The sequence below is a fragment of the Panthera tigris genome, chromosome D2 (genome assembly GCF_018350195.1).
Source record: "Panthera tigris isolate Pti1 chromosome D2, P.tigris_Pti1_mat1.1, whole genome shotgun sequence".
Lineage (NCBI taxonomy): Eukaryota > Metazoa > Chordata > Mammalia > Carnivora > Felidae > Panthera > Panthera tigris.
The window spans coordinates 71,937,919-71,965,392 of record NC_056670.1 but is presented as its reverse complement, the minus strand read 5'-3'; the positions used below and the strand labels follow the sequence as shown (position 1 = coordinate 71,965,392).

The following is a 27,474-nucleotide window of genomic DNA, read 5'->3' as shown; positions in this document are numbered from 1 at the left end:
AAGGCTGTTCCCCAGAAATGGCCCTTTGGAAATAAAACCCCTAACTAACTGGGGTCCTTCTCGCCACTGGTATTCTTGGTAATTCAGCTCCTGGTATGCAGGGAGTGATTTAGCCTAAAATTTCCCTCTGAGAACAGACATAGCGGAAACGGTGTTTTCTGCCTCTCAAGACCCAAGAAGAACCAGGTTCTGGGCATTCAGGGCAACAGCACAGTTAGGGTAGCAGTGAGTTAGAAGAGTCACAAGCGAGGCAAATTTGTGTCTGTGGATCAAGGGGTAGGCAGGAAGAAAGGCAGGTGTTCCGGATCCTGGGGCCTGAAGAAGCCTCGATGGCAGGCTCCGTCACGATTGACATTTGAGGACAAACGCGTAGTGAAGGCTGTGGAGGGGTGAGGAAAATCACAGTCGTCAGAAGTGTGATGGCTCAGCCATGGTGTGTGTTCCTGCCAGGATCGCACAAGTCACCAGGCAGGAAGAACTTCCCACCAAGAATGACAGCACAGACTACAGTTTTTGTCACCAGAGTGCCTTCAGCAAGAGCTTTTGAGAAAAACATCAGCGATGGTACTTAATGCAGGCATATTACAGGTGCCTGCACACCCATCCCAGGGTTTTTTGAAAGGATACCTGTGTTCTCTTGGGCAATGCCTTTCACCGGTGTTGTTTACCATTTTTGTGTACGTGTCCCAATGAGTGTATCTTCCTTGAGTCAGTATTCCAAATTTGCATTCACCCTTTCCTTTTCTTAAGTCTCTAGTAGGGGTTACTTACCAACTATGGAATTATAGGTTTAAGAACCAATGGAAGTAATTAAGGCATGCTCATTATAAAAAGTTAAAAAAATACAGAGAAACCCAAGGAGACAGTAGGAAGGATCTACAACTCTACTCCCAGACCTAATCACTATTAACACCCTAGTCCATATCCTTCCAGGTATACATGCTCATTAAATCCTCCATGAGTAGACAAGGCATGTTGCTGCCAGGCATTTCTGGCTTGGCAAACCATTACATGCCTGAGGTTGATGAAATACTCATCACGTAATGGAATGAAATGGTTGAGGCAACGCACTCTACAGACCAAAATTAACTTCCCTCTTGGGTCTGGATCTTTCCCTCTGCATTGGTTCTAACTTCTTTTAGGACAAAGCCTGTGCCCGCTTCTTCCATGTTGTCAGAGATCCACAATGGTGCCAGGCATTCAGTGGCTTCTTAGTACACATGTTTTAACCTCTTGACTCAGTGTTTGGGATGCCTTTTCCTTTCTCACTCAAAGTTAGGTGCTCACTGTCTGCTGTGGGTCAAAGTTCCCATCACAGAGTGTAATGGGAGATCACGTAGTTCAGATTGGTAAGGAACGTAGGGCAAAGAAGATATGTCCTTGACCCAGAAGAGCTCACAAAGAAATTTTTCTTCTGTCTATGAACCGAATATATCCCGTGGATCACTGACCACCTATTACTTCTTACATCCACAAAAATGTATAAAAACAGAAGGCTTCTTGGCATGAATAGGCATCGCCTGGTGCAAACCACCCAGAAGAAGACATTTGGGTTGTATTAAGTATAAATTCATTGTTTATTTGCTCCAGCACAGAACTCATTCGAAAAACCATGAACACAAGACGATGTAGGCAAGAGAGACCACCCAGCATTTCTTTGAGGTCTTTTGAGGACTATTGAGACAATACTCTAGAAGCCATCAGCTTAGAGAATTTCCGTTGTTTATTTCCAATTCCTTCACAATTTGGAAGACTTGATTTTACATCAGTTGAGAGTCTGGTGACCAGAGGCCTTGTTGTATATGTTCAGGATGTGTGGTAACCCAAAGGATAGCATCTAAGCTTCCCGTGTTGCTTTGAAGAAGCCATTTGCTTCCAAGGAAAGTGGATTCAAAGTCCTAAAAGGATTTTTAAGATATGTAAAACCAGTTCTATCTATTTATGAAGATTAATGACATTTTTGAGAAAATGCAAGGGATTTGGGAACTCATGCATTCTAAGTTAATTCTCTCCTACTCCATAACATCCATACCATTTGTGCAGAAAAAAAAAATACCGTAAGCGCAGCTGAAGGAGTTCTGTTATAATTTTTTAAGTAAATGTGTAAATTATTTTATGTGCTCAAGATAAATTGCCAAGAAAACGCACTGCTTAACATAATTTCCCACTCAGCAAACACAATGTTTGTAATTATCCATGGTGCATCCACCACCAGAGGAAGATTTGTTTTCTCTTTTAGGCTATGGAAAAGTCTGTATCCTCACACAAGAACAAGATGCCTTGTTTTTACTTTTTTAGGTACAGTCATGACCCCCAACTACATAGACTCCAGTAGCCTCAGTGTGGCCCCATGGTGTGACTGCAACAACAGTGGGAATGATCTGGAAGAGTGCTTCAAATTTTTGAACTTCTTCAAGGACAATACATGTCTCAGTGAGTTTAAAAAAAGAAAAAAGGAAGCAAACACAAGCGTGCTCTCCTCTCTGTGTTCAAGCTGTACCTTCATGTCTCTTGGGTCCGGCTCTTCTGTCTCTCTGTCTCTCTCACTCTCTCTCTTTCTGTCGCTTTTTTTCCTGATCTCTGATGGTGAGTCCAGCATCTCTTGGCCACACTACGCAACGCAGCAGGGAACAGAGCAAGTCAGTGCTGCTAAGTCTGAAACCAAAGGCCTAAGAGAGCAAGAGATTCAAACAGCGGAGGGTACATTATGTTGGATAGAATGCTCCTACCCACAGATCAAATTTTGATCTTGGCAACCAGCACAAAGTCTGTTCCAAAGGTTCTTAAAACCTGGGCACGATATACGATGTGAGAAGCTCAGACAAATTAGATGGGGGTAGGCCTCCAAGGGCTCTCGGAGAAAAATTAGAACGTTAACATCAATAGCCCCCTGGATGATCAGGATTGGCTCAGAGGAGAAGCAACAATTCTTGAGTGGGATAAGCTGGCGATGTGGCCAGGAGCCTCAGGATGTGTTATCTCGGGAGACACAGTTGAGCACTAAGGGGGCTCCTGCTTGGAAATAGTTTCGGCTCTGATTGCGGTGTCCTTCAGGCAGTTAGAAAACACGTTTCCCAAAGGGTGAGGGATAGAGAGAATTGTTCAGGTGTGAACAATGGGCATGCGTCGGACTGGGCCAGGTCTCCCTTTTACCCACTGAGATGTGCACACTGGAGGTGACAGTCCAGCTGAGATGCTTGAGTACCTCACTCACACATTGTGGCAGCCACCTTTAATTTATTGGGAACCTTCGACTCACTCTGTAGGGAGTGCAATATATATATATTACCTCATTTACTATAATCTGGGCAAGAGCCCTTGGAGATATGGGTATTATTGTCTCCATTTCACAGTTGAGTAAACAGCTGTTTATTCGTATAGACCATCCATGCAAAGATGGATCCGAAGCCCGAGTGCCTTTCTTTGCAGCCCCTGTCCCCCGTGGGGGGGAATCATTTGCTTTTGCCTCATTCCTGATATTTAAGGGCCCATTGGCCAAGAACAACTGCCCGAACGTTGGGGACCAGGTGTAACTTCCTGGTGAGAGGCATTGGAACAAGTTTCTAGGAATTAAGGTTCAGCCACCCCTCTGAGAGCCGTGACAGTTCTCCAGGATGCTCTGCTATGCAATGACTGACGACCAAAGAATTAGCTACCAATTTACCATGTATATGGAAAAGCTTTTAAGTGTTATTTATTCTAAAACCTCTCTATTGTTTCCTTTGTTGAAAAGACAAATCTACACGATTTGCTTACTAGGTACTTTTAATAATGCGGCTATAACCAAATGTTTTGATCATCTTAAAACTAACACAAGCTTCTGGACACCGAAGTGAAATTGAAAATCACACACATATTCAGAAGTGCGGAGACATTTGCTAAGATGTTGGGTGTACCGCTGAATTGTACCTCGGATCTCTTGTTTGGTCTTGACTTAAAAAAAAAGAAATATATGTATATATCCCCCTTTTCCACATCCTGCATAGTCTTCTGGCAGAATGCAAGTTTTAATGAAGATAAAGCAATGACAACATAGGTTAGTATGGGAGAAGATCATACTCACACCGGCTGGACAACTCCTCTTTCGTGGAGAAATTGAAGGTGTCCCTGCTTAATAATATTTTGGTGAAGGGGAGAATAGTCTGGCATATTTTTGCTAATGACTTTTCAATAAAAATAAATACATTTGGTCTTCAATAGGGACCAAAGCCAGCCAGAATTTTTCATAGTCATTCCATTTATACTTCGATCAGACAGGGCACGGCATACCAAAGACGCAGCACCTATAAATTCACTCTCTGGCCAAAGACTCCAGAGTAGAAGGATTTGAAATTTGTAGGTTCCAGCTCAAATGCATTAACCTAATTCTTCTGCCTTCAGATTAGCCGGAGCTCTCCCAGATGCCTCTGTCCTGAGCACAACTTTAACCAATTGTTTATTCCTGGTTATTGGGAGTGGGGGGAGGAACGGTTAGGTTTAAGCCAAAATACCTGGCCAAGATGAGGGGAAGAGAGAGAAGAATGAGCTTGCGGTGGAGGTAAGTTAGCAGTTACTGTCACTCGGGTCTTTCTCCAGAAGCTACTTTCACCTCCTAGACCACTGTATCTGAACTGCGGCTCCCCATTCCATTCTTACTGCTGCTTCTTTTCTTTTTAAGTTTCTTAATTTTGAGAGAGAGAGAGAGAGAGAGAGAGAGAGAGAGAGAGAGAGAGAGAGAATCCCAAACAGGCTCCGCACCATCAGCACAGAACCCGATGTGGGGCTTGAACTCACAAACCTGTGCCGAAATCAGGAGTCATGCCCTACTCCTGCGTCATCACCTCCAAGCATTTCTCATCACGGAATGTATTGCATATGTCACTTACATGCCTCTGCAATCCGCATGGGACCCCCGTGAGGGCACGGACTCTTGCCTTTTGTTGCCATCACGGATGTTCACTGCTACGTGTTTAGGACAGAGCAGCTCCTGGCACTTAGTACACATTCCATTCACATTCCGTTCAAGTAAATGAATGAGCGAGTGAACCAACTCCCCAAGTGCAAGGCAAACACCCCGGAAAGCACAGGTGGTTCCAATAATTGGGAAGGGGGTCTCTTGAATCCACATGAGAGAAAGGAGGGCTGTGCGGTTTGTGGTGCTGGTTGTTCTGGGTTATTCGAGGCAACCAGTCCGCTGCGTCTCTCTTTCTCTGCATTCTACCGAGCCAGTAAGCCGTGTAACACGGCTAGGAGCATAAAAGGTATTTATATTCATTCAAAGCTGTTTCTTACAGCCTAAAAAAAACGTAAAGTTTTGGAAAACAAGCTTCCAGTTTGCCTGAACTTAAAGGATAACAATTTTAGAACAAAATGTCACTTCTAAGAGGAAGATTAGGCTTCAATTATTCTGTCTGGTATATCGAAAAAATGCCAGCAAGGAGTCGTATATTAACAATTTGCACATTCAGGTCTCAAATGGGGGAGTTTGATTTCTTACACAATGAATATGAAATAAAAAATTCCTAAAGCCAGGCCAAATCCCCGAGGACCTGATTAAAAACTGTTTTTAATTCATCGTGGGGAGGGGAACAACACACAACCAATTTACTCTTGCCATAAAAACAATCTAATCCCATGCAATTGTAATAAGCTTTTAAAGTTCTACATTTTAAACTTTTCATTTAAGCAGGGCTGCTCCTACCTAATTATGCAGATTTTGTTTGGAAGAGTGGGAGCGGAAAGGGAAAAAAATAATCTTACTTAAATTTTCACTATATATTGATGAGATTTGGGGTAGAATTTTCTTTTAAAGAAACTGGTTCCATCCATACTCTGAGCAGTGCCTGGCTCACAGAGGCTGCTCGGAGAGTGTATAGGGTGCTCCGTGGTGGTAAGAAATCACAGTTTTCGCTGTGTGATTTCACTGCCTGCCAAATTAGTGTGGATGCCACCAAGTTGCCTCAGTCTCATAATTAAGGATATGTTACTTTTTGCAAAAAAGCACCAACTAGTTTGCGTTTCGAATAGACTTTTAAGAGCGCGGGAGGATGTTCTTGAAAGATGGGACAGTGATGGGGATCCCAAAATACAGGTTCGAGGCTGGGTTTCAAAGTGATGAGCATTTCAGGGCAAGCATCTTGCTCAGCACCTGGTACATAAATAGGAGCAATATTTGTTGCACGTTGAACGTACCTAAGTGTCCATCGCAGTGTGTAATGAATGAATTGATTTTTGAGCACCTGACCTGATGGCTGGCTCCCAGCATGTGTAGGGTGGATGGATGGATGGATGGGTTTTGTTCAGAGAAGTCCAATACTGCAATCTGAATTTCTAGCGTGCCTCTCTGGCTTCGTGTATCCTGTCTGTTACATTTGCTGCTTGACTTTGAAATTGGATTTCCTCCTGTTTTACTGCAGAAAATGCAATTCAAGCCTTTGGCAATGGCTCCGATGTGACCGTGTGGCAGCCAGCCCTCCCAGTTCAGACCACCACTGCCACCACCACCACAGCCTTCCGGGTCAAGAACAAGCCCCTGGGACCTGCAGGGTCGGAGAATGAGATCCCCACTCATGTTTTACCACCTTGTGCAAATCTGCAGGTAAGAGCCGAGCCCAAACTCCCAGCTGGAGCTCGCCTCTGGGGGGGGGGGCGGGGAAACACGGACCGATTTCCTACACTGCATTTAAAGATAGATGGCTGATGATGGAGGGCTGCTCGGGTTTGAATCTTAAAAGTGCATTATAACCACGATAAATGGAGATTGTGAAGTGCCACAGAGTGGAGAGAAAGGTGGGTTCTGGAACGGATGCCCATTTCCTGGGAGTGTGACTTTGGTCCAGGTACCCGTAGTTGGCCTTGGTGTCCTCACCTGTAAAATGAGGGGGCTAGGCAGATGAATCTTTAAGCTTTGTGTCTGTGGAGTGAGTGGAAGCGTTGAGTCGGGTACTGATTTGTATATTACGCTCATTCTGTGTTCTCTACAAAGCAGCAGCGTATTGAAAGAGAAGGTATTCTTGGGGTTGTCGCCACTGCTGGCATTTAAACCCAACGTGGAGTACTTAGTTCTGTCTGAAGGTGAGCCAGAGACAGTGTCGCTAGGGAGGTGTTAACTCCAACGTAGAGTCCTGTATGGCTTCGTTCTTCCAGAAGCAGAAGAAAATGCTTTTCCAAAGTAGGAGGAGCCGTGTAGAGCTACCCTACGGAGCCTCTCGTGTGAATAGAGGCCAGGGAGAATGGCTGAGAGATTTCCTTGGGGTTAATCCAGATCTACAAGGGCAGACCCACCATGGCATGCTAACAGTGCTTTCCTGCCTTTAGTCAAAACAGCATTTATTTTCCTTTTTATTGATTTTTTTTCGTAGTAACGAGTCCTCAGCTATTTAGCAAGACGTTGCGTATTTATATGTTTGCGAAATATTTTCACACATTTTTACCTTATTGGACGCCATCCTCCTGAGGGTTGTGGAAGACTAATAGTATTATCGCTAGCCTCGTTCTTGCACTTGAGGACACCAGGGCTTGGTGAGGTAACACTTTTGCTGGAGCCTACGGAGTTTGTGTCACAGAACTGGTGCTGGGGATCTAGGAGACTCCTGTTGCTTTCGTGGTTCTTCCTGTATTTGGGGGGGGGGTAGTGGTGACCACATGATAATGTCTGCTTCCTGCCATGCTGGGGAAGGGGTCACGTGCGGGGCCCTGTGATATCACTTCACACTTGTCCCTGCAGTATACCCTCCCTTCTCTCCCCCCCCCCCCTGCTGCCACCAAGGAGAAGGCTCACCGGAATGTTCACCAGAAACCTTCTTTTACCAATATCTCCCTGACCCACAATCCCCTTTGTTCCCTATAGACCACTGGGGCAGTGTTTTTGCTTCTGATTTGCTTGCTGTCTTCTCTCCCACAACGTCTCCTCTCTTCTTCTTGGATCTGCTACATTTCATTCAGTGACTCTGGGTCTCTGCCCCGTCCTCCTATGTCTTCCCTGCGAACATGCCCCCTCGGACACACTCAGACACACTCACACACGGCACTAAGGAGAAGGCAGGCAAGGAAGCCGCACAGCCTAGGGTCTACCAGATGTTCTTCATGCTTCTAAAGCATTTCCTGAGTATGTCCAATCTCCAGAGCACTGTGCAGAAACTGCCAGAACTGGGAGGAGGATTGGGGAATATTATAGCATCTAACTGCCCCATCTTGCAGCGGAGGCCTCAGGCTCAGGAAGGGGAGGTGGCTCGCACAAAGTCCCCCCAGCCGGTGAGAGGAGGGTCTGGAGCCAGACATCGCACCACAGAAACAGGATCTATTCTTTGTCTCCAGCCAGTGCTCAGCGTCCTGCGTCCTCCTAGGTCAGCCTTCGGTTCTCGTTGGGTCCACTCAGATTCTAGCGTCAGGAAAGACAAGCGGCCAGATGAGCGATAGGACCCTGTTGCCATTCAGTGATAATAGTGGGCCAGAGAAGGTTCCCAGCCGGTAGAAGAGACAAGCTCTGGCCGCAGCGTGACCGGGTTCTTTTCTGCACGTGTCTGAGTGCACAGAGCATGACCGCAGATGCAGCATTTATCCGGTTTATTGAGCTCTTTCCGTGTTGGGGAAATTTCGTGGAGTTGGGTACTCAAAACATCTCTCTCCTCGGTGAACTTAACAAACAATGGACAAGATGCCGCTTGTCAACATTTTGGGAAGGTCAGACCGAATTCACAGAGGACATTTCAGAAGAATAGCCATCGTTGGGAACTCCACGAAACTAGTTTCCTCCGCGAGAGACGACTCTGTTAGCCATAAGGAGGCATTCTCCCCACTTTCCTGTCCCCTGCTTCCCCCGCCCCCCACCAAGAACACGGCGACTGACTTCTGCTTCCTCTGGTGTTTGCGTGTCTTGGCTACACAGTGTTTTGCCTCCGACACAGATCTGCCCAGCCACCCCTCCCTACAAGGAGGGCTCTGTGCCGCTGCAGGGTTGCCCTGGCAACATCAGGGGACACGTGCGCTCTGTTCCCAAGAAACAGTGCCTTTCCTTCCCCTGTATCAGTGGCAGGAAGTCTGCCTCCTAAATAGAGGGGCGAAGTAAAATTAGAGTGTGATGTTTATGTCAAGGCCGCCATTTAACTTCTCAGCAGAGGGGAGATGGAAGTGTGGGACTACCGAGGATTGAGCAGGCTGCCCAACTTCTCTACCCTGTGCCACACACACAGAATCCACATGCCTTGGAGCTAAGCCCTATTTCACTTCCAGGGAGCCCTTCAGGTTCCACCACACCTCACCTTTCTTCCGAAGACAATGACCTCCTTGAGCCTGCTTTAGCACCTGTGAGGCAGGGAGCGAGGGCATGGGCTCTGCAGCCAAGCTTGTGTTCAGACCCAGGCTCTTATCCTCACCGACATCATGGCTTCTCCAAGCCTCAGCTTCTTCCTCTACAAAACTCAAGGATGACCAAGCTGCCAGAGTCGAGGGGATTAATGGGGGTAATGCTTCAGTCCCTGGGGCGGAACGAACACTCCAGAATGGTGCTTTAAAAATGTCCCATGCGATGCCTCATCCCGAGTCAGTTGGCCACCGGGTCCCTTGACGGCAGATGGAGGGGGGTGTTGTGCCTTGCTTGCAGACGTCCTTTCCTTTTCCAAATGAGTCAACTGAGGCAGGGAAAGGCTAGTGACTTAACCAGAATCATGTAGTACTTCTTTGGAAGGGCTGGAATTTTGGACCCAAAGCCAGTGTCCTTCTGCCTTATTCCATGAGCTTGGACAACCCGGGCTCTTTCTTTGAATTAGGAATGGACAGAAAGGAGGAAGTAAAAACCAGAAAAGGAAGTTATGCAGTATGCAGTATTGTCTTTCTGCAGTTGACTTATTTCACTTAGCATAATGTCCTCCAGGTTCCCGACCTCACTTACATGTGGGATCTAAAAACATCAGGCTTTTAAAGCAGAGTAGAATGGTTGTTACCAGGTGCTTGGTGGTGGGGGAATATAGGGGTGCTGGTCAAAGGCTACAGGTTGCAGTTAGGTGGATGGATGGGATCTGCAGCTCTCATATACAGTATGGTGATGATGGCTAACCATACTGTACTGTATACTTGGAACTTGCCAAGAGAGCAGATCTTAATTGTTCTCGCTCTCCACCCAAAGTGGTAACCACATCAGGTGACAGACACTATGTTTATTAGCTTGATTGTGATAAACCTTTTGTCATGGATACATGCATCAAAACATCACTTGGTATTCCTTCAATATATACAGTTATACCTCAGTCAAGCTTGGTTGGGGGAACAGAAAAGTCGGCGAGGAGAAGCTGGTTTTGACAGAGGAGTTATGACCCCCCATGCTTCCTGAAGGCAGCTATTCAAATAATAAGGAAAACGCAAAGTTCCTGCTTTAGGTCGGGATTCTTTGTGCAATTCCAGGAGACAGGAAATAGGGGAAAGACTGAAAGTTTGCCAGTAAAAGTTTTTGCAGCTTGGTGATGTCTTTAGAATGACCTATACTAACAACAGTTGAAAGAATCATTGGAGGCCAGAGGATAGGAGACGAGTGAGTGATAGGAGACGGGCCTTCGGCTCGAGAACGTGGTCCCTGGCACTGATTTAGGACTCTCGCTTTGGAGTATCACTCCCAGGAGACTCATTCTCTCCATCTGTCCTTCTTTGGCCTGCCTGGCTGTCTCCAGATAAATTACCATTTGCCGGGGGTCCTAGAAATATCTTAGAATGGCGTTTGTCCCAGCCGCATGTGTCATTACTCAGAATAGAACTGACTTAAACCAGCTTGGGATCCATTGGTAACAGATTTGGAGAAAGTCAACTATCTTTGGCAGCTCTAAAGTTCACTTCCCTTGAGAGGCACCCTCTTGTAATATTTTAAAATATACAATAATATGAGAAAACTCTTGGGGACTTGAGTTTCTGTCTTAACATTTGAGATAGATTTCCCCCTCGGAAAGGAAGAAATAAGAATAAACATTTTCAAAAGTCGGCTTCAAAGTGCAATTATCAACAGACCAAGTGCAATTCTTTTGGAGGAATGGGTGGCCTTGGGTGTGGGGCATACGGGACTCGTCTGCAGTTCCTGTGAAAGGCTCGCCTTTAAAAAAGGAAAGTTGATTGATTGGAATAAAATGTCATAGAAATGTCCAAGTGCTAACCCCCTGAGGTGATAAAATGCCAGGTTTTGGGTAACCCGCCAAGCTCCCATGTCAGGATTAATTGGCAGTCATATTAGTAACAAGTGTGACGCAGGCTGTGCTATTGTTGGCATATCCCTTTGACTTGTACAAAGTGGTCACGTGAAAAACAAAGGAAGATTAAAAATTCTACCAATTATTTCATCTTACGTGCACTTGAGTGGTCTGCTAGCTGGAAAAAGCTCAGGATATTTAAACCAAATGGACTGTGCTTGTCGCTTATTTAAAGTAAATATCTTTGGGAGATGTAAGTAAGCATCGGAAAAATCCCTACTTGGCATCATTGTTCACTACTTAAGTCCGGAAGCTTAAAGTGAAAACCCCTTAAAGTGGCATTTGTAGGTCTTGGATGCCATGGTCAAACAGGTTGATACCTCCTCTTGGCTGCAGCTGAGGACCCCGGGGAACATTTTGCTGTCTCTGCCCCTGCCACTCTTTCCCCACGAAAGAGATGTGACAGGAGAAAGCCTGGTAGATTTGGGGGGCACACACTCGGATCCATGGCCGGCAGGGTTGGTGTGGAATAGCTGTGACCAGTTAGAAGGCTCTGGTGAACAGCACAAGCCACAACCAAAGTCAGGTGTTTGTTTTTGTGAGCCAAAGAAAACGTGTGTGGGGAGACATGGAAGGCCAGAGGTTGCAGACGGATCTCAAGTAGGGCTCCTCCCCTCTCCCTAGCAGGACTTTTAAGGCAGCATTCTAGGAAAGAACCAGCAATGCAGCTTTCTCAGTCATAGAAGAGACGCGAGCACAGTCCCGCGGGTAGCCTTGGTGAGGATGCTTACTGCAAAAACCACCAGTGCAGAGGCCGGCTGTCCCCTTCCCCACAATAACCCATCATCTGCCTTGGTGGTTGGACCACACTAACCCTAAGGGTCCCACAACAGGGCCACTGCTGGCCCTCAGTGGGCCATGGGAGCAAAGGCCTTGAGGTGGGCATCTTTCCTGGAGGAGAAGATCTGCAGCATCCACTGGACTGGAATCCACATCGATATCTTGCTGGCCTCCCTTACTCCCTCCAGTTCCTTCTCTTCATGGAGTACAGTTTGAAGCCTATAGAAATGGTCTGGGTGCTTGTAGGATGTAGGATGTTTACAGGTTGCTGAGAGGGACAGAGGGCAGGCAAGATTTGCCTATCCATTACACTCCTCCATATTAGAGTATTGAAACATTTAATTAGAATATTGACTATTAGAATATTGAAAATGATCTATGTCTGAAGCAAGACTTCCCATCCTGGAAGAATAGCGTGCCCTACCCCTCCTCTGCCTCAGTGCCTCATCACCTCAACAACGTCTGTCCCTTTGTACCTGATAGGGTGACACCAGACCGGAAGTGATTTCAAAACGCTTCCAGGGCCAGCCCCCCAAAAGTCTAGATGTGGCGGTGGGAAGGCAATTATCCAAACCTACTAAATACCCAGGAATCCTCTGGCTGTGACCAAGTGAAAATTTTAAGTGTTGAGTTTTAAAAGGAAAGCTGCCAATGGGTGTTCTGTAAATCATTTGTGCCAGCAGACTGACCCCATTATGTCAGCTAATCCTGGAAATACAGGAGGTAAATTTAAATCTTCGAGCATGAAGCACTTAATCAATATTCTAAATGTTTTTCTTGCAATTTATGCTAGCAGAGCAATGGGGTGCTTTGGCGTCCTGTTAATCTTCCACCGGAGAAGAGGCACTCGAGACAAGGCCAGGGTGGTGGGATTTCGCACAGGATGGTTGGTGGGAGGGCAGGAAGCTGGAAAGGGAAAGAGGGAGGTGGTTATTTCCACACGAGTCCCCTGGCTTGGGGACACTCATCCACCGATCCCAGCGGGCAGAGCCACCCCGCGCGTACCTCCTTGGTACTTTCCTTTAACCCGTGCTTGACAGCCTCGGAGTTGACTTGCCAGGAAGAGCATGAGCTGGGGTCAGATGCACCCGAGTGAGAACCCTGGTTCAGTTCTTATTGCTGTGTGACCTGGGGCATGTTTCCTCCCTCCTCTGAATGCCTGCTATACAATATCACCTGCCGCTCTGGTCTACTGTGAAGATTGAAAAACCGGTGCCCAGACCCAAAGGGCCCAGCTGTCCAACCCTTGTGATTGATGAGATGTGCAAGAGCTTTGACTCTGGACGCTGGGGCCATAAAGGAAGGGCTCTTCCCAGTGGCGGGGAGGCCGTGAAGCAGAAAAGATAGATCTTTTTAGATTGTGCTTTCTTAATTTCTAAGAACCATTTGAACTGAGTGATATCCAGCCAGTTCTAAGAATTGGCCATTGTAGAAAGTCCTAAGGAAGGAGGGAAGTGCAGGTGTTCTTGGGACAGCAAGACAAGGAAGAAGGGAAACCAAAAGGCAATTAAAAAAAAAAAAAAAAAAAAAGGACAAGGTCTTGAGGGGTTACAACTGTTCCAAACTCCATCTCACCATGCCCAGAAGGACTGTCCTGGGAGTGTCATCCTAACAGCCAGCTTCTTGGCAGCGTGACTGGGGCCGTGACAATAGTCAGATCTCGGTCCGTTCTGGGTACCAGAGTGGGACTGTCTGCCAGGGGCCATTGCCACGTCTCTCTAACCAGTTGCTGACATTGGGAAGAGGGGACACACCTGTAAACAGCAAACAGTCGTAGTTGCAGGAAAGATAGTGTTTTGAGAACCAGCCCCACCTCTTGGCCTCCGAGACCAGGACTTTGAGTCTTTCCCATATCTGCGTTCTGCCTGTATGTTAGTTGCTTAATATTTATGTTTAAACTACATATGCTTATTTCTATCAACACTGTCATTTTTAGACTCATCCGAAGCTGTTAACATATCTGAAATATATGCAAATCAGTGTGCTCATCCTCTATAATCGTAAATATTAAAATTAAAACAATAAACAGTGTTTGTAATGCCACCTAAATAGTGTCATATACACCAGTGGTCTCCCAGACCCTACTTGGAGAAACATGATAAACCATCTAATGTGACAGAACCCAGAACTATTTGCTTTGATAACATGCATCGCCTCCTTTTTTATGGTTGGGTATTAATAAAGCAAATGTGCATAAGCTCTTCCCATGAGTCGAGTACTTTCCTAAGCACAGTCACTCAGTCCCCACAGTAACTTCATGAGGTCAGTACTGTTGTTCCCATTTTTTCAGACAAGAAGCCTGAGACACAGAGAGACTTGAGCAGGAGAGGAGAAATGGAAAGGTGGCACCTTCCCCTTCTGTGTGTTTTAAATGGCTACACTACATTACCTAAATCACTGCACTTTACCTTTTTGTTTCCGGATAACATTATTCACTCAGTAGAGATTAAAATCAGTTCCTAGATTCTTGTTGAACATCTGGCAGATGGAGATGCCAGACTGGCTCATAAACTGGCATAAAGAAAGGAAATGACACCTATCCTGACACCAACTGGTGTCCCTAGAACAACTCAATTCTGACGCTGGCTCTCGGAGTCAGCACAGACTCCAGAGGCTAAAGGGCACAGCCCCCAACAAGACTGCCCTTACTTCATATGCCAGCCATGCTTCAGGGATCCCCAGCCACAAATTCAGGGGTTCCCATGACTCCTCAGGTTCAATTCACTAGAACGACTCAGAACTCAGAAAAGCACTATGACTGATTATTACAGTTTTATTATAAAGGATACAAAGCAGGACTAGCCAAATGCAGAGATATGTAGGCTGAGGCCTGGGAGAGTCTCCAAAAAGAGAACTTCCGTGCTTTTTTCCCTGCGGGATCAAACACATCACCCTCCCAGCGCACTGATGCATTCACCACCCAGGAAGCTCCACGGGGTTTCAGGGACCAGAGTTTTAATTGGGGTTTCATTACATAGGCATGATTGATTGAGCCATTGGGCATGTGATTGAATGCAGTCTTCTGCCCCTCTCTGGTCCCTGGAGGTCGGCAGGTTGGACTGACCTCACGTGATTCAAAGCCCCAACCTAGTTGGTCTTTCTGGTGACCAGCCCCCGTTCTGAGTCATCTCATTACCATAAACTCAGGGGTGATCCACAGGGCTCAATGAATACCAAAGATCCTCCCATCACTCAAGAACTTCCAGGAATGTAAAGGTTATCTCCCAGAAACCAGGAACAAAAGCTAGTCAGATTCTAATTTTAATTCTGGGGCCAAACAGTGAAACTCCTCACAAGAAAGCTGGAGTCGAAATTTTGAACGTGGGCTCAGTTCACCACTTACCAGCCGTGAATCCTTGAGAAAACTACTTAGCCTCTTTGTCTCAACTTCCTCATCCATGAAATGGGGATGATGGTGGTCTAGAGCCTTCTGGGATGTTACAAGGATTCAGTGTGATCCCACCCGTGAGGTGCTCTTGGTGTACCGCCGAGCTCTGAGAAGGTGCTAGTCGAGTCTTTCTCATCTGTGAGCTTTGTGTAGCTTCTGGCACTTGGATCTCCCTGGTCCCCTCTGTCCCATCTTCTGGGGAAGTGCCCTGAAGGGCCAGGCTGGGTTTTGCATTGCTTTATGGATCCTATTTTCAGTGGTTTTTCTGGGCTTGGTAGCCTGTAAGGCTTTGCCACCTGTGCAGCAGGCTTATTAAAGATAAGAGAAGGTGAGTCCTTGTCAAAGTGGTACTTTTGAAATGTAATTTAGATTCAGATGCTTCTTCATGGGAAACCGCTTGCTTCCTTGGAATTCTTTGCAGAGGGTGGGCCGGTCGCCTCTATGCCAATCTTGGAAATTTCGATAAGGATTGTTTGGTGATCTCTTGGCTGTGAATTGAACAGTTCCGCCAGGTCAGGCTTGCTCAACCTTGGCCCTATTGACATTTTGTTCTTTCAGTTCTTTGTCGTGGGGAAGGTGGGGGCTGTCCTGTGCCTTGTAGGATGTTTAGGAGCACCCTTGGCCTTCATCTTCTAGATGCCAGTAGCACCTTTCCCTAGTTATGACAACCGAAAATGTTCCTGGACATGGCCAAAGTCCCTTGGAGGGCAAAACCGTCCCTGAGGGAGGACCACTGTCCAGGAAATGAGGGCTGCCTCAAAGCCCCGCTTTCCTTTTGACAACAAGGGAAATGGAGGTGTTGGAGAGTCTTCTCAGGTTTCTCTGCATGATAAGCAACATAGGGAAATGGAAGAGCGGAGAGCCACATTGGACCAAATCTTTCCTGGGTAGTCCAGGCAAGAACAATGAAAAGGGGCTGCGGTTGCTACCAAAGTGCCATGCTTGGACATTTAAGCTAATTTCCCCGAGGAAACACTGCCCTTGGGGTGGGACCTGAGGATACTATCAGAGGTAGCATTAACTGAGGCTCTTGACCCAGGTCTCACCATCCAAGGACCATGGCCTTTAGGGCCCCTCACCCTCACATTCTTCTGTGGAATGTTTTTCACCCACCCAGCATGCTGGGCGAGTAACCCACAGGTGACATTTCAAAGGAGACTTTTGCCGGACCACCGGAGTGGGTGGCAGCGTTTATATATAACCCCCATCAGGCTTCCCGTGTGGACTTTGAGCAGGGGGGAGCTCCAGGAAGGGTGGTAACAGAGAAGGATCCAGATCAGACCGCCAATGCCAGACTCGTCACCACTGAGCCCTCAGCACGTGTGCTGAATCCCAATGACTGTGGCAGCACTGATGCCATTTCCTGAGCCTTTTGTTTAAGAAAATGACCTTGGTGCTGCATGTTATTTGTGGTCTTTGGTTTATGATCTGTGTGACGTTTCTACCATTTCTGCATATTGCGGAGTGTTTTCTAGCACCTACTGTTGTTTCGGTCTCATAAAACAAAACAAAAAAAAACAAACCCAAATCTTGGCTACACCTAGCGTTTCCTCTGCATAATGCTCTCCTGCTTGGAGTGAGTTTATTTCCCCTGCTCTGAGAGAAACGAGCCGTGAGGGGTGTCTTCCCTTAGCAGAAGTGCTAAGCCTCCGGGCCTCCCACCCAGGCTGCTCCTGGGCTCCCCCAGAAGCCTCCCTGCAGAGCTGTGGACCAGGCGGCCAAGGGGCCTAGGGGCCTGCGTGATGGGCCCAGCTACTCCCAGCATGAAGAGGCTGCCAGTGGCCTCCTGGGATTTAATCTGCCCGGCTCCAGCTGCCAGCTGATGAGCTCAGAGGGAAGCTGCCTCCCAGGATCCACCCACGTTCGCCCTGGGAGGAAGGAGGCTGTTGTAAAACCAGTTTTCGAAAGAACTGCTTATAGAGCATTTTCCAAGCCCCTTCATCCAGGAGAGTGCCTGAATTCCAAACTTAGAAATTGGGTACTACTCCATTAAGGCAGCATGCTGAAGCACACCTTCAGTTGTGTATTCAAACCCTATCGGACATGGAAGCCTGCAGCCTATAACTGGTACCAAAAAAACAGGAATCTTATCTTGGGGGGCAGGCTTCCTGGTAGGTGGGTGGCCGGTGTGCACATCACCCGCACCGCAGGGGGCGGTGGCACACGTTGTATCAGCACGATTGGGCCACCCAAACAAAGCACCATAGACCGGGGGGGGGCTTCCGCAACTGAAATTTCTTCCTCACGGTTCTAGAGACCGGAAATCCAAGATCAAGGCTTGGGTTCTCCTGAGGTCGTCTCCGTGGCTTTGCACATGGCTGTGTTCTCACCATGTGTTTGCGGTGACTTTGCCTGTGTGTACATGTCCTTGGTGTCCCTCTGTGTGTCCACATCTCCTCTTCTAACAAGAACACCAGTTAGGGTGCGGGGAGCCTGGGTGGCTCAGCCTGTGAAGCGTCCAGCCATCAGTTTCAGCTCAGGTTGTGATCTTGTGGTTTGCGGGTTCGTGGGTTTGAGCCAAGCGTAGGGCTCCATGCTGATGGTGCGGAGCCTGCTTGGGACTCTCTCTTCCTCTCTGTCTGCCTCTCTCCTGCTTGCTCTCTCTCTCTCTCTCAATAAATAAATAAACTTAAAAAAAAAAAGAACACCAGTTCCAGTGGAGTGGGGCCCACCCTAACAACTTCACGATAACTTAATCACCTCTTTAAAGACCTGTCTCCAAATACAGTCACATTCTGAGGACCTGGGGAATAGGGCTTCGACATACAAATTTGGGGGGGACCCCATTCGTCCATAACATATGTCTGAGGGGAGGTACTTGATAACTAAATATTTGACATTAAAAAAAATCTCATTTATGGGGTGAATTTAAGCAGAAAAAATTACTCTTGCCACAGGTCTTCCCACAGTGCACTGGGTTCTGCTAAGTATCTCTTGTGTATAGCCTTTGAACGTGAGAGACTCGCTCTCGGCTGGTCCTGTGATGGGAAGAACGTGGGAAGGCCCCTCCCTTGGGCTGCCCCGGCCAGCCTGCACACACCTGCTGTCCGCTTTGCTTGGAGCTCTGGCTATCACTCGTGAGCTTCCGCAAATTTAATTCAAGCAATGACTTTTTGTGATTGGCACATTTGCATTGTAGCAAACGTTGGTTCAACATATTGTTGGAATACACAATACTGTAATTTAAGATTATTTTATCAGCAGTAAAGGGTTTTATAATTCATTTAAAAAGTTGTAATGGGCTTGAGCATCTTCAGTGGAGTTTAATAATATAGCGTTTTATAGCTGGCTGTAAAACTTCAGATTACGGTTTTAGCAATTGTGCAATTCTATTTTATAGTTTAATAATTGTTCAAATGAAGGAGAGTATAACGTTCCTAAAAACCAATTTAATGATTTAGAAAAATAGCCTTTATCAAAATCTAACGTACACCTTTAATGAACCCAGATGTCACCTTTTCAACAAAGGCAGATCATGGCATCTATTTTTCTCAACCACAAAACCCTCCAAATTAAGTGCATCCAGTGTAGTATCTCCAAGTTATAGTTTTCTCTTTTTTAAAAAAATATTTTATCCCTAATCTCCGATAGCCAGAATAAGCCTATTTGCCAAGCACAAGGTGGATGGCAGCTAGGCCAGAAGAGCTTCCGCAGGAACAGGGAGTAAATCGGTTCTCTCTTTAGAAGGTTCTTTGTTTTACAGATGACCCCTTCATCCCACTGCTTCAACCGCAGCTGCTAACTTTAATAAAGTCCCTTATTAATGCCTCCAGATAGCCCATACTTAACCATTCTGTGAGTGAGTGGCAAAATGGGGAACCCTACATTATAATATAATTGTATACTATTATTACAAGCAATAAAAGTGTTAGCATATAGCATTGGGGAAAAGGCATTAATTCATGCTGTCATTGGAATTACAGTTCATGTTGTTATATTTTGGGATTTTCCTGGGTTATATTCTCAGACAGCTAAAACCAATAAAAGAGTAGGCTCTACACAAACACGGTTACCGTGGAATACACTTTGGCAACATGGACCCAGGACCCTTGGGTGCGGTGATTCTTGGGTGAACCAGCTCTGGTTCAGAGCCGTGTTGCAGTTATGGAGAAGTGGCAACAGCCAGAGGAAGTCCATGTGGCTGGGCTCCTTCCTGGCTGGGGTGCAGTCCATGGGCTTGGGGCTCACGGGCCATTTCCGCTTTGTGTTATTAACAGCGGTGGCTGCGATGTGAATGGCAGGGAGGCAGACCCTGAACTGTCCACCAGAGAAGTAAGCAGGACAGAGGTCCCCAGCAGTGGTAGACTCTCTTGCATCACCCTGAAATGATGGGGGCCTCCTTTTCCCTGCTTCCCACTCTGTTCTCTAGCAGCCCCACCCTTCGTTGTCAGCTCCAGAAAGCTTCTAGCTGAAAGTTGGTGCTGCTTGGGAACAACTTAAGGCTGCCTGTCCCAGAAGCATCTGAGTATTCTCTCCCAGATCACAGCCATCTCAGCAAGGATACCACAGCCGGAAGGCATTCTTGCTGTCCCGAGGCAGGCACTTGCTCAGGCGTCAGCTGTTGTCTGTACCTATTCCTGCCCCGGCACGTGGTGCCCCCTAGGTTATAACGAGGTTGGGGGGGGTGGGTAGTAGCTCTTAGTGATTCTGAAGTCCCATGAAGAGCACAGGCATCGTTCAGTTTACTCCAAAACCAAGCTCGCTTTGAGATAATGTAGCTCAAGCGTTGAGTGTGCCCATGCTTGACAAGGGATCACGCAGACAATAGACCAGCAGAAGTATGGTTAGTTCTCAAAGTTGCTTTTTTCTCTGTTTGTAAGAAAAAGAGGTTGTGCTTAAGAATAAACAACACTGAAGGGCCAGGCTTCTTGCTATATTAGAATCAAACCTTTCTGTGGGTTTCAATAGAGAGCAATTTCACGTCCTTAATCCTTGGATTCATCATCTGTAATATGGGAATAATGAGCACCTGCTGCCTAGGAGGGTTGTAATAATTAAACAAATTAAAATTCTCCAGCGTAGTAACGGAGCCTCCAGTTCAGCACAGTAACTGTTTTTATCATCATTTGATCCTCCTGGTTGGTGAGTGCTGAGCACGAGACAGAAGGAGCCTGTACTAAGGGGACAGTTGGTGACCTTTACCCCCAGATTTTTCAGGGACATGAACTTGGGCATCATACAGGGTATGTACCCTGCAAAAGTGAGCCAGCCTCAAGTTGAACTATTTTTTAAGTCTTTTTTTTAATGTTTTATTTATTTGAGAGAGAGAGAGAGAGAGAGTGCAGCACGAGCAGGGGAGGGACAGAGAGAGAGGGAGACACAGAATCCGAAGCAGCTCTAGTCTCTGAGCTGTCAGCACAGAGCCCGATGCGGGGCACGAACTCCCCAGCAGTGAGGTCATGACCTGAGCTGAAGTTGGACACTTAACTGCCTGAGCCACCCAGGTGCCCCGACTTGAACCAATTTTTTATGATCACCCACTTATGATGCCTTCTCCTACCGCTTTTGTCAAAAAGGGGGGCTAATAACTTAAAGATGGGGATGAGAAGACTAGGCCCCCTCAAGGTGTTCTAGGAAGAGCCATTAGGCCACTTGCACCTGCAGTTTAGAGGGCAGTGAGGCTGGCCCGTCAGAGGGACAGTAATTCAGCAGTTGGACAATTGCTTAACCCAATTGCCGGATAATAAACATGCTTAATAAAAAGGAATAGGACGTCTGCACCATCTTGGCCATAAATATGCTCTCTTGTTCTGGGTAACCTATGAGAATACCTCTGAGTACACTTAGATCACATACTATAAATAAATCCAATTTCTTGTATCCCCTACTGACCTCTTATCCTTAGGACCTCTAACCAACCATACCTCCCTGATAATAGGCTCTGCCTTGTGTTTGAGCCGTGGAGCTCATGCGTGGGAGGAAAATGGCTCCGGTTCTCCTGTGAGGTTCAACAGAAGGCTCCCCTCCCTTGGACCCCTCCTGTTCAAAGCACGAGAGGAGTCACAGCATGGACAGGGCTGTCTGGAAAGGAAGCTCCGGGTGGTGGGCACTGAGTAGACACTGCAGTTTTCCCCAGGTGGCTGTTGCTGTCCTCTCCTAGGCAGCATGCGTGACCCCAGGCTTATTACTGCTTCCCTGGGCCCCTTCTCAGCTGTCAGCGGGATAAGAAGAACTACTTCTATGGGTTATCTGGGGGTTATGGGAGATCACGTGTGCCGTGTCTGGCGTGGAGTCCATATGCATGGGTTTTGGAGTCAAGGGGACTGAAGTCAGACAGATGACATCTCCATGCAGACACCCCAGGCTGCAGAAACTCGGCGAGTCCCAGCCTCTCAGAACCCTCGTTTTCTGATCTGTGCAAAGGGGTAGAGCCCCCCTCAGAAAGTCATGTGAGCGATTGGGAGTGTTCAGTGAAGCACAGATGGGGTCATTATCGGAGGGGGCCGTCGTGAATGGTAACTGTCACAGTATCACTCTTGGTCTCCTTGGTTTTCCTCAATTATCTGTTTTTCTCCGTGTACGAAGAGCACATTTTTCTCTCAAGTTTTTAAAATTTTTGCTTTCACCTGGTTTTCCACAGCGCCCAGGGTACTCCATTTTCTGAACAGAGGGTGAACTAAAGCCCAGGGTCGGTTATGTCTGCAGACCACGGCGTTTTATATCAAACCTTAGTTACCACCATAAGTCACAGATCCATTACGGGGCCGCACTCAGCTGCACATAAATGCACAGGAGAATGAGAGGCTTAATAAATATTATCTGATGGCTATGAGGATGCGCGTCTGATGAGACAGACTTCATGCACTTCTCATCAGAGACCACAATGAATCTTTCCTGTTGCCCTTGCACATTTGCATTTCTGACTGCGCATCTGAGAAAACAAATGTTTCATTTTAGGGCCATCCCCCTGGTTGCCTTTATACCATTCTCGCTTGAATGTTCGCTATACAAAAACGCCTCCCCTACCCCAAACCAAAATGTCTTCCACACATTGTTTGGCATCATCTGACTGTTAATTGGGCATAATTTTCTAAAATACAGGTCATAATTGCTTCTTGTCTGATTATTTTACTAATCAAACAAGTTAACCATGAAGGAAAACACAGTTCTCTGGTGTATTTTGCAACCTGTGTTTGCCCCAACTTAGGGGAAAGCAAAATGGATGCAAGATGATCCTGTGAAGTATGGACAGAAGAAAGGCCAGCTCGAGTGCCATGGGAAGCTCCCTGCTGTAGACGGTGTCTGCACCCAGTGCTCCTGGCCATCTTGCCATTAGTGTTGAATTACAAGTGCAGGGCTGCAGGAATCCTTTTTATGGCATGCTGGAGACTGACGGGCAAGCCCGAGGGACTGCTTAGCTAATGGAGGACTGTTGATATATCCTGCTGGACTGTATCTCTTTCACTGCATTCATTTTTTAAATCCAAGGGATCACAGAAGACCATAAGCCAGTTCTAGTCACTATCATGTTCGCAAGCCAAATTAGCTTCAGCTTTTGCATTTCTCCAGCCCCTGCCCCAATCCAAGAGCACTAGCCTAGACACAGGGAGGCTAAAGCAATCATCAACAGCAACCTGAGGTTTTCAAGGACTTCCACCTTCACATTTGATTCTCAGAACAACTCTTTGAGGCAAGCAGCAGGGCAGGGATTATTGTAATTAAAGCTGATGGTTGAAAAGCCAAGGCTAGGACTTTCCTAAGCTGTGTTCATTGTATCATACTTTATCAGTCAAGCCGGTACCAGCAGCAAGTTCTAAGCCATAGTAGAAGTTCTCTTAACTGACCCTCATGTAACCAACTCATCAGAAGCCAACCTTTCCATTCTCTTGTGAACATCTAACGCCCATGGCGGACTGCATGCCCCAAGCTGGTGGCCTCTGTCCTCCTGCCCACCTCTGCCCTTGCTCTCTCTCTAGTTGAGAGGCAGGCTTAAAAGAGTCAGGCATGTTTGTTCTCAAGCCTTTTTGTGTTCTTTTATTTGTATTTTGCTTACATAATCTAATTCAGTATTCCATGAAGGATTGAAATCGAAGCACAAAAGAAAGTATAGTTGTTTCCATGAAAACTAAGTGGAATACCTTGAAAGAGCCAAATCCTTTTTTTAAAAGAAATGCCTTTGGATTAGTTGTGGGTGAGACAAAATTATAAAAGACTGAGAAAGATTACAAAAATGTAAAAAGATTCTGCACTGAGATTCCTCTGCAGGTAGCAAACAAATGTCACTACCGTTTTAAAGAAACTGAAACTGGAAATTGTAGACCGTGAACAATTCTAAGTGTAGCTTATGCAGAACATAAGCCAGGGAACTCTAACAAACTCTTTCTTTAAAAAGCTTTTTCTCCCCCTAAGTATGTATGTATGTATGTATGTACGTATGTATTTTGAGAGGAAGAGGGAGAGAGAGAACATGCACATGTCAGAGAGGGAGGGGCAGAGAGAGAAGAGAGAGAGAGAATCCCAAGCAGGCTCCATGCTGTCAGCATAGAGCCCAACACAGGGCTCAATCCTATGACTGTGAGATCATGACCTGAGCCAAGACCAAGAGTTCGATGTTTAACTGACTGAGCCACCCAGGCACCCCTAAAAAGCTTTTTTAAAGAAGGTGGCGTTGGTCATGTATCCAAAAATCAATAAATGATGGACATTTAGATTTGAAGTTAGAATATTTGATATAACACATACAATGAAATATCCAGCCTCAAAAAAGAAGGAAATCCTGCAATATGCAACATGATGGATGAATCTAAAGGACATTATACTAAGTGAAATAAGCCAGTCACAGAAAGACAAACACTGTAGGATTCCACTTATGTAAAATATCTAAAATACTCAAACTCATGGAAACAAGTTTGCTGGTTGGAGTTCCCTGGCTTATGTTCTGCATAAGCTACACCTAGAATTAGTTCCTGGTCTACAATTTCCAGTTTCAGTTTCTTTAAAACGGTAGTGACATTTGTTTGCTACCTGCAGAGGAATCTCAGTGCAGAATCTTTTTACATTTTTGTAATTTTTCTCAGTCTTTTATAATTTTGTCTCACCCACACCTAATCCAAAGGCATTTCTTTTAAAAAAAGGATTCGGCTCTTTCAAGGTATTCCACTTAGTTTTCATGGAAACAACTATGCTTTCTTCTGTGCTTCGATTTCAATCCTTCATGGAACACTGAATTAAATCATGGTGGTTGCCAGAGGCAGGAGGAGAGGGAAACAGGAAGTTGTTGTTCCGTGGGTATACGGTTTCAGTTCTGCAAGATGAAAAGGTTCTCGAGATCTGCTGTACAACGTTGTGCCTGTATTGTGCACTTTAAATTTGTTAAGAGACTAGATCTCATCTTAAGTGTTCTTCTCACAATTTTTTAAAAAAGGAACTCTGAAATAAAGTTTTATACAAGTGTGTAATTTTTGAGTAGTTTAATGATTTTGCCCTTAATTTCTCAGTTATCCAATAATCTATGGGCACAGTCCCCAAACCTGTCAGGTAAGAGGGTTTCTACTCTAGGCTTGGCCCCTGAGCTTAACCTAAGTTGTACAGTTAAACTTGGAATGCCCCACGAGTGCCAGGAACCCAAGACTTGCTAGACTCTAGAACATGAATCCACGTCTCATTCAAGGTCAAGATGCACCCCCACACCCACACACACACACACATAAACCCTCCATCTGGCCTCATTTCAGTTCACTGCACTGATTTTGGAGGCCTTATCTGTACAGCCCAACCAACTAGGATCTGAGCCTGCCCTTCTGGGTAAGGAATCATGACTTCAGGCCTCCAAAGCCTTTTCCCCACCCCCATCTTCCAACCAGGCTCAACCTGCCCAGAGCATACCAGACTAATGAAACTTGGCACCCGGTGGGCCTTCTGAAACCTATGCTAAGTGAAATATCTTTATAAGGTTTTCTTGGAACTTAAAGTGATGAAAGCCTTCTTCTGGCTGAGGTTTAGTTCAGTGTCTTGCGGGTAGAGAGTAGAAAAGCCTCCTAAGGATTATCATCACTCCTTAGAAGGACGCTTGCCCTATCTCACCCCTGCCCTCCTCACAGCCCCTCAGACCCTCCCCAACCCGTGTCAGGGTCCACGAGGCTGGCAAAAATCAGCTTGGAAAGGAAATGGATCCCTTCCCTGTGGAGCACGGGCATTAGAAGACAAGGATCCAAACCCAGGGGCTCAGAGCAGGTCTTATTTATGTGTCTGCTTGTTTTACGCAGCTGACTTTACTGCACATTATTCAGACCAGTGGTTGCAAGTGGTTGTTACCAAGTTTGTAGGAAAAGCAAATCAGTAGGAAGGTGAGTTTCAAAATAGACAGCGGCAGGGATTTCGGAAAGGCTGGCCAACAGCTTGTGACCAGACCAGCAGTTAAAACCTCCCCAGGCTCCCCCAAATCCAACAGGCAAAATCCAAAAAGCTGAAAAGACTATGCTACAACAGAGCACTGGACAGACTGCCATTACTTAGCTTGGATTCACTTCACAGGCAGCTTCTTTTGTCTTTTTTGTGTAGAAATTAATTTGGACGAGTGTATATCAAGCACACAATAGAGTTGCTGCCTAGTAAGTACTGCCCATGAAAGTCAGAAGAGTCTGTTTTTTTTTAATGCAATGTAACAATGCAGACTCTGAAGCAGGTTCCTCTGCTCAGTTAACCTTCAGAATTATGTGCACACCGTCTTCCTATGTTTTGTCCTACTTGAAGACATAAGATGTGTAGATTTAAATTGAGAAATGGCCGTTTCAGGAGGAACTCGTGCAATGGTTTCCCCTAGCAAAGGACCAATTTATGCTGCAGAAGAGACTCATATGCTAATAAACTGGTATTGACAAGTGTGATAGATGCAGCTAGGTACTTAGTGAGTGCTGGAGAGCAAAGTTGATTGCATTTTACAGTCTGTGTATTTCTCTGTTTATTGCTTGTATTCTGTCATTAAGCAAACAGGTTCCTAATATAGCGAATCTCTCTAATCAGTAAAGCAAGGGAGAAAAGAACCAGAAGCATCATTAATTATGACCATTTGGCTGCAGCCTGGACAGTCTGTTGCTATTGGATTGGGCAACTTCCTCTGGTTTTATTTTCTGGGGGTAAAGCAGAAACTGGCTCTCCTTATGCGTGGAGGGGAGCAGAGAAATGTTCCATGCCCTGCTGGCTGACAGCTGCCTAAAAACCTGAGATGAAACACTGGCTTCTCTACAGAAACAGAGTCCTGGAGCAGCAAAGGCCAGGCTCCGAGTCGGTGTGCTTTTAAGTCTCTGATTCCATAAACAGTGCTGCTCCAAAGCCTGCCTTGTCCCCCGGGCTCCGGGAGAGCCTCCTGTGGACAGAGCTCGAGTGTGCGTGCAGTGGCCGAGGGGTGGGGCCGGACTGGGGATGCGAGTGGCCTGAGTGTCTGTGCGTTCTGGACAGGAAGGACGTTGGCACCATGGCAGGCTTTCCAAATGCTAATCACTGGGATGAAAAGCCAAAGCGTCATCATCGTTCTGACTCCAGGTAACAGAGGTTAACAACATCTAATGCATTTATTAACCCTCTGGTGCCAGGGACTGGCGAGGTCTGGCCCCACAATTACAGTGCCTTGGAAATTCTATTATCTGACGTGCCTGGACTAGTGGATTACTGCCAGTGACGGTTTTATAACACGGCTGGAGGGACAAGGCTTATGAAGTGCCTAAATACAAGTTCCCTGGTTTTCCAAGGCTCCTGGGCCGGACACAGTCTTCTCCAGTATCCCTTTCATCTCCCTCTTCTGGAGATGAAAACCCTGTGGTACTGTATTTTAGTAGTGCTGTTTCCCCTCGACTCAGACTCAGGTGGCTTCCTCCATAACTGCGAAAGTACGAGTTAGCTGCAAAGAGGCACTCTTTCATAAAAGAGATTAAATAATTCATTTTTCAACATGCTGTGGCAGTGGTTAAAATTGGCTTTCAGAAAAATGAAATCCACTCTCCTCTTCTTTATCCTTCTCCCTTTTTGAAAGAGATGCCGTATTGTAAAGCCACACCGTAAGTTTTGGCGTCCAGATAGGTCCAGGCTGGCCATGCTGTGTGTAGGGTCCCTGCGGATGCTGTTGATGAGCAGGGCTGCTGGGCCCACAGACAGGACCTTGAG

General features: G+C 46.3%; 1 protein-coding gene across 3 annotated transcripts in view; it reads left to right on the top strand.

The window, feature by feature from the left end:
- GFRA1 (GDNF family receptor alpha 1) overlaps nt 1-27,474 on the top strand; it is a 214,435-nt gene that overhangs the window by 174,384 nt on the left and 12,577 nt on the right. For all 3 annotated transcript variants that reach the window (XM_042960602.1, XM_042960603.1, XM_042960601.1), the window contains 2 exons: nt 2,299-2,433; nt 6,396-6,577. In XM_042960602.1, coding sequence (XP_042816536.1) covers nt 2,299-2,433; nt 6,396-6,577 — 317 coding nt within the window. The remainder of the gene's footprint in view (nt 1-2,298; nt 2,434-6,395; nt 6,578-27,474) is intronic.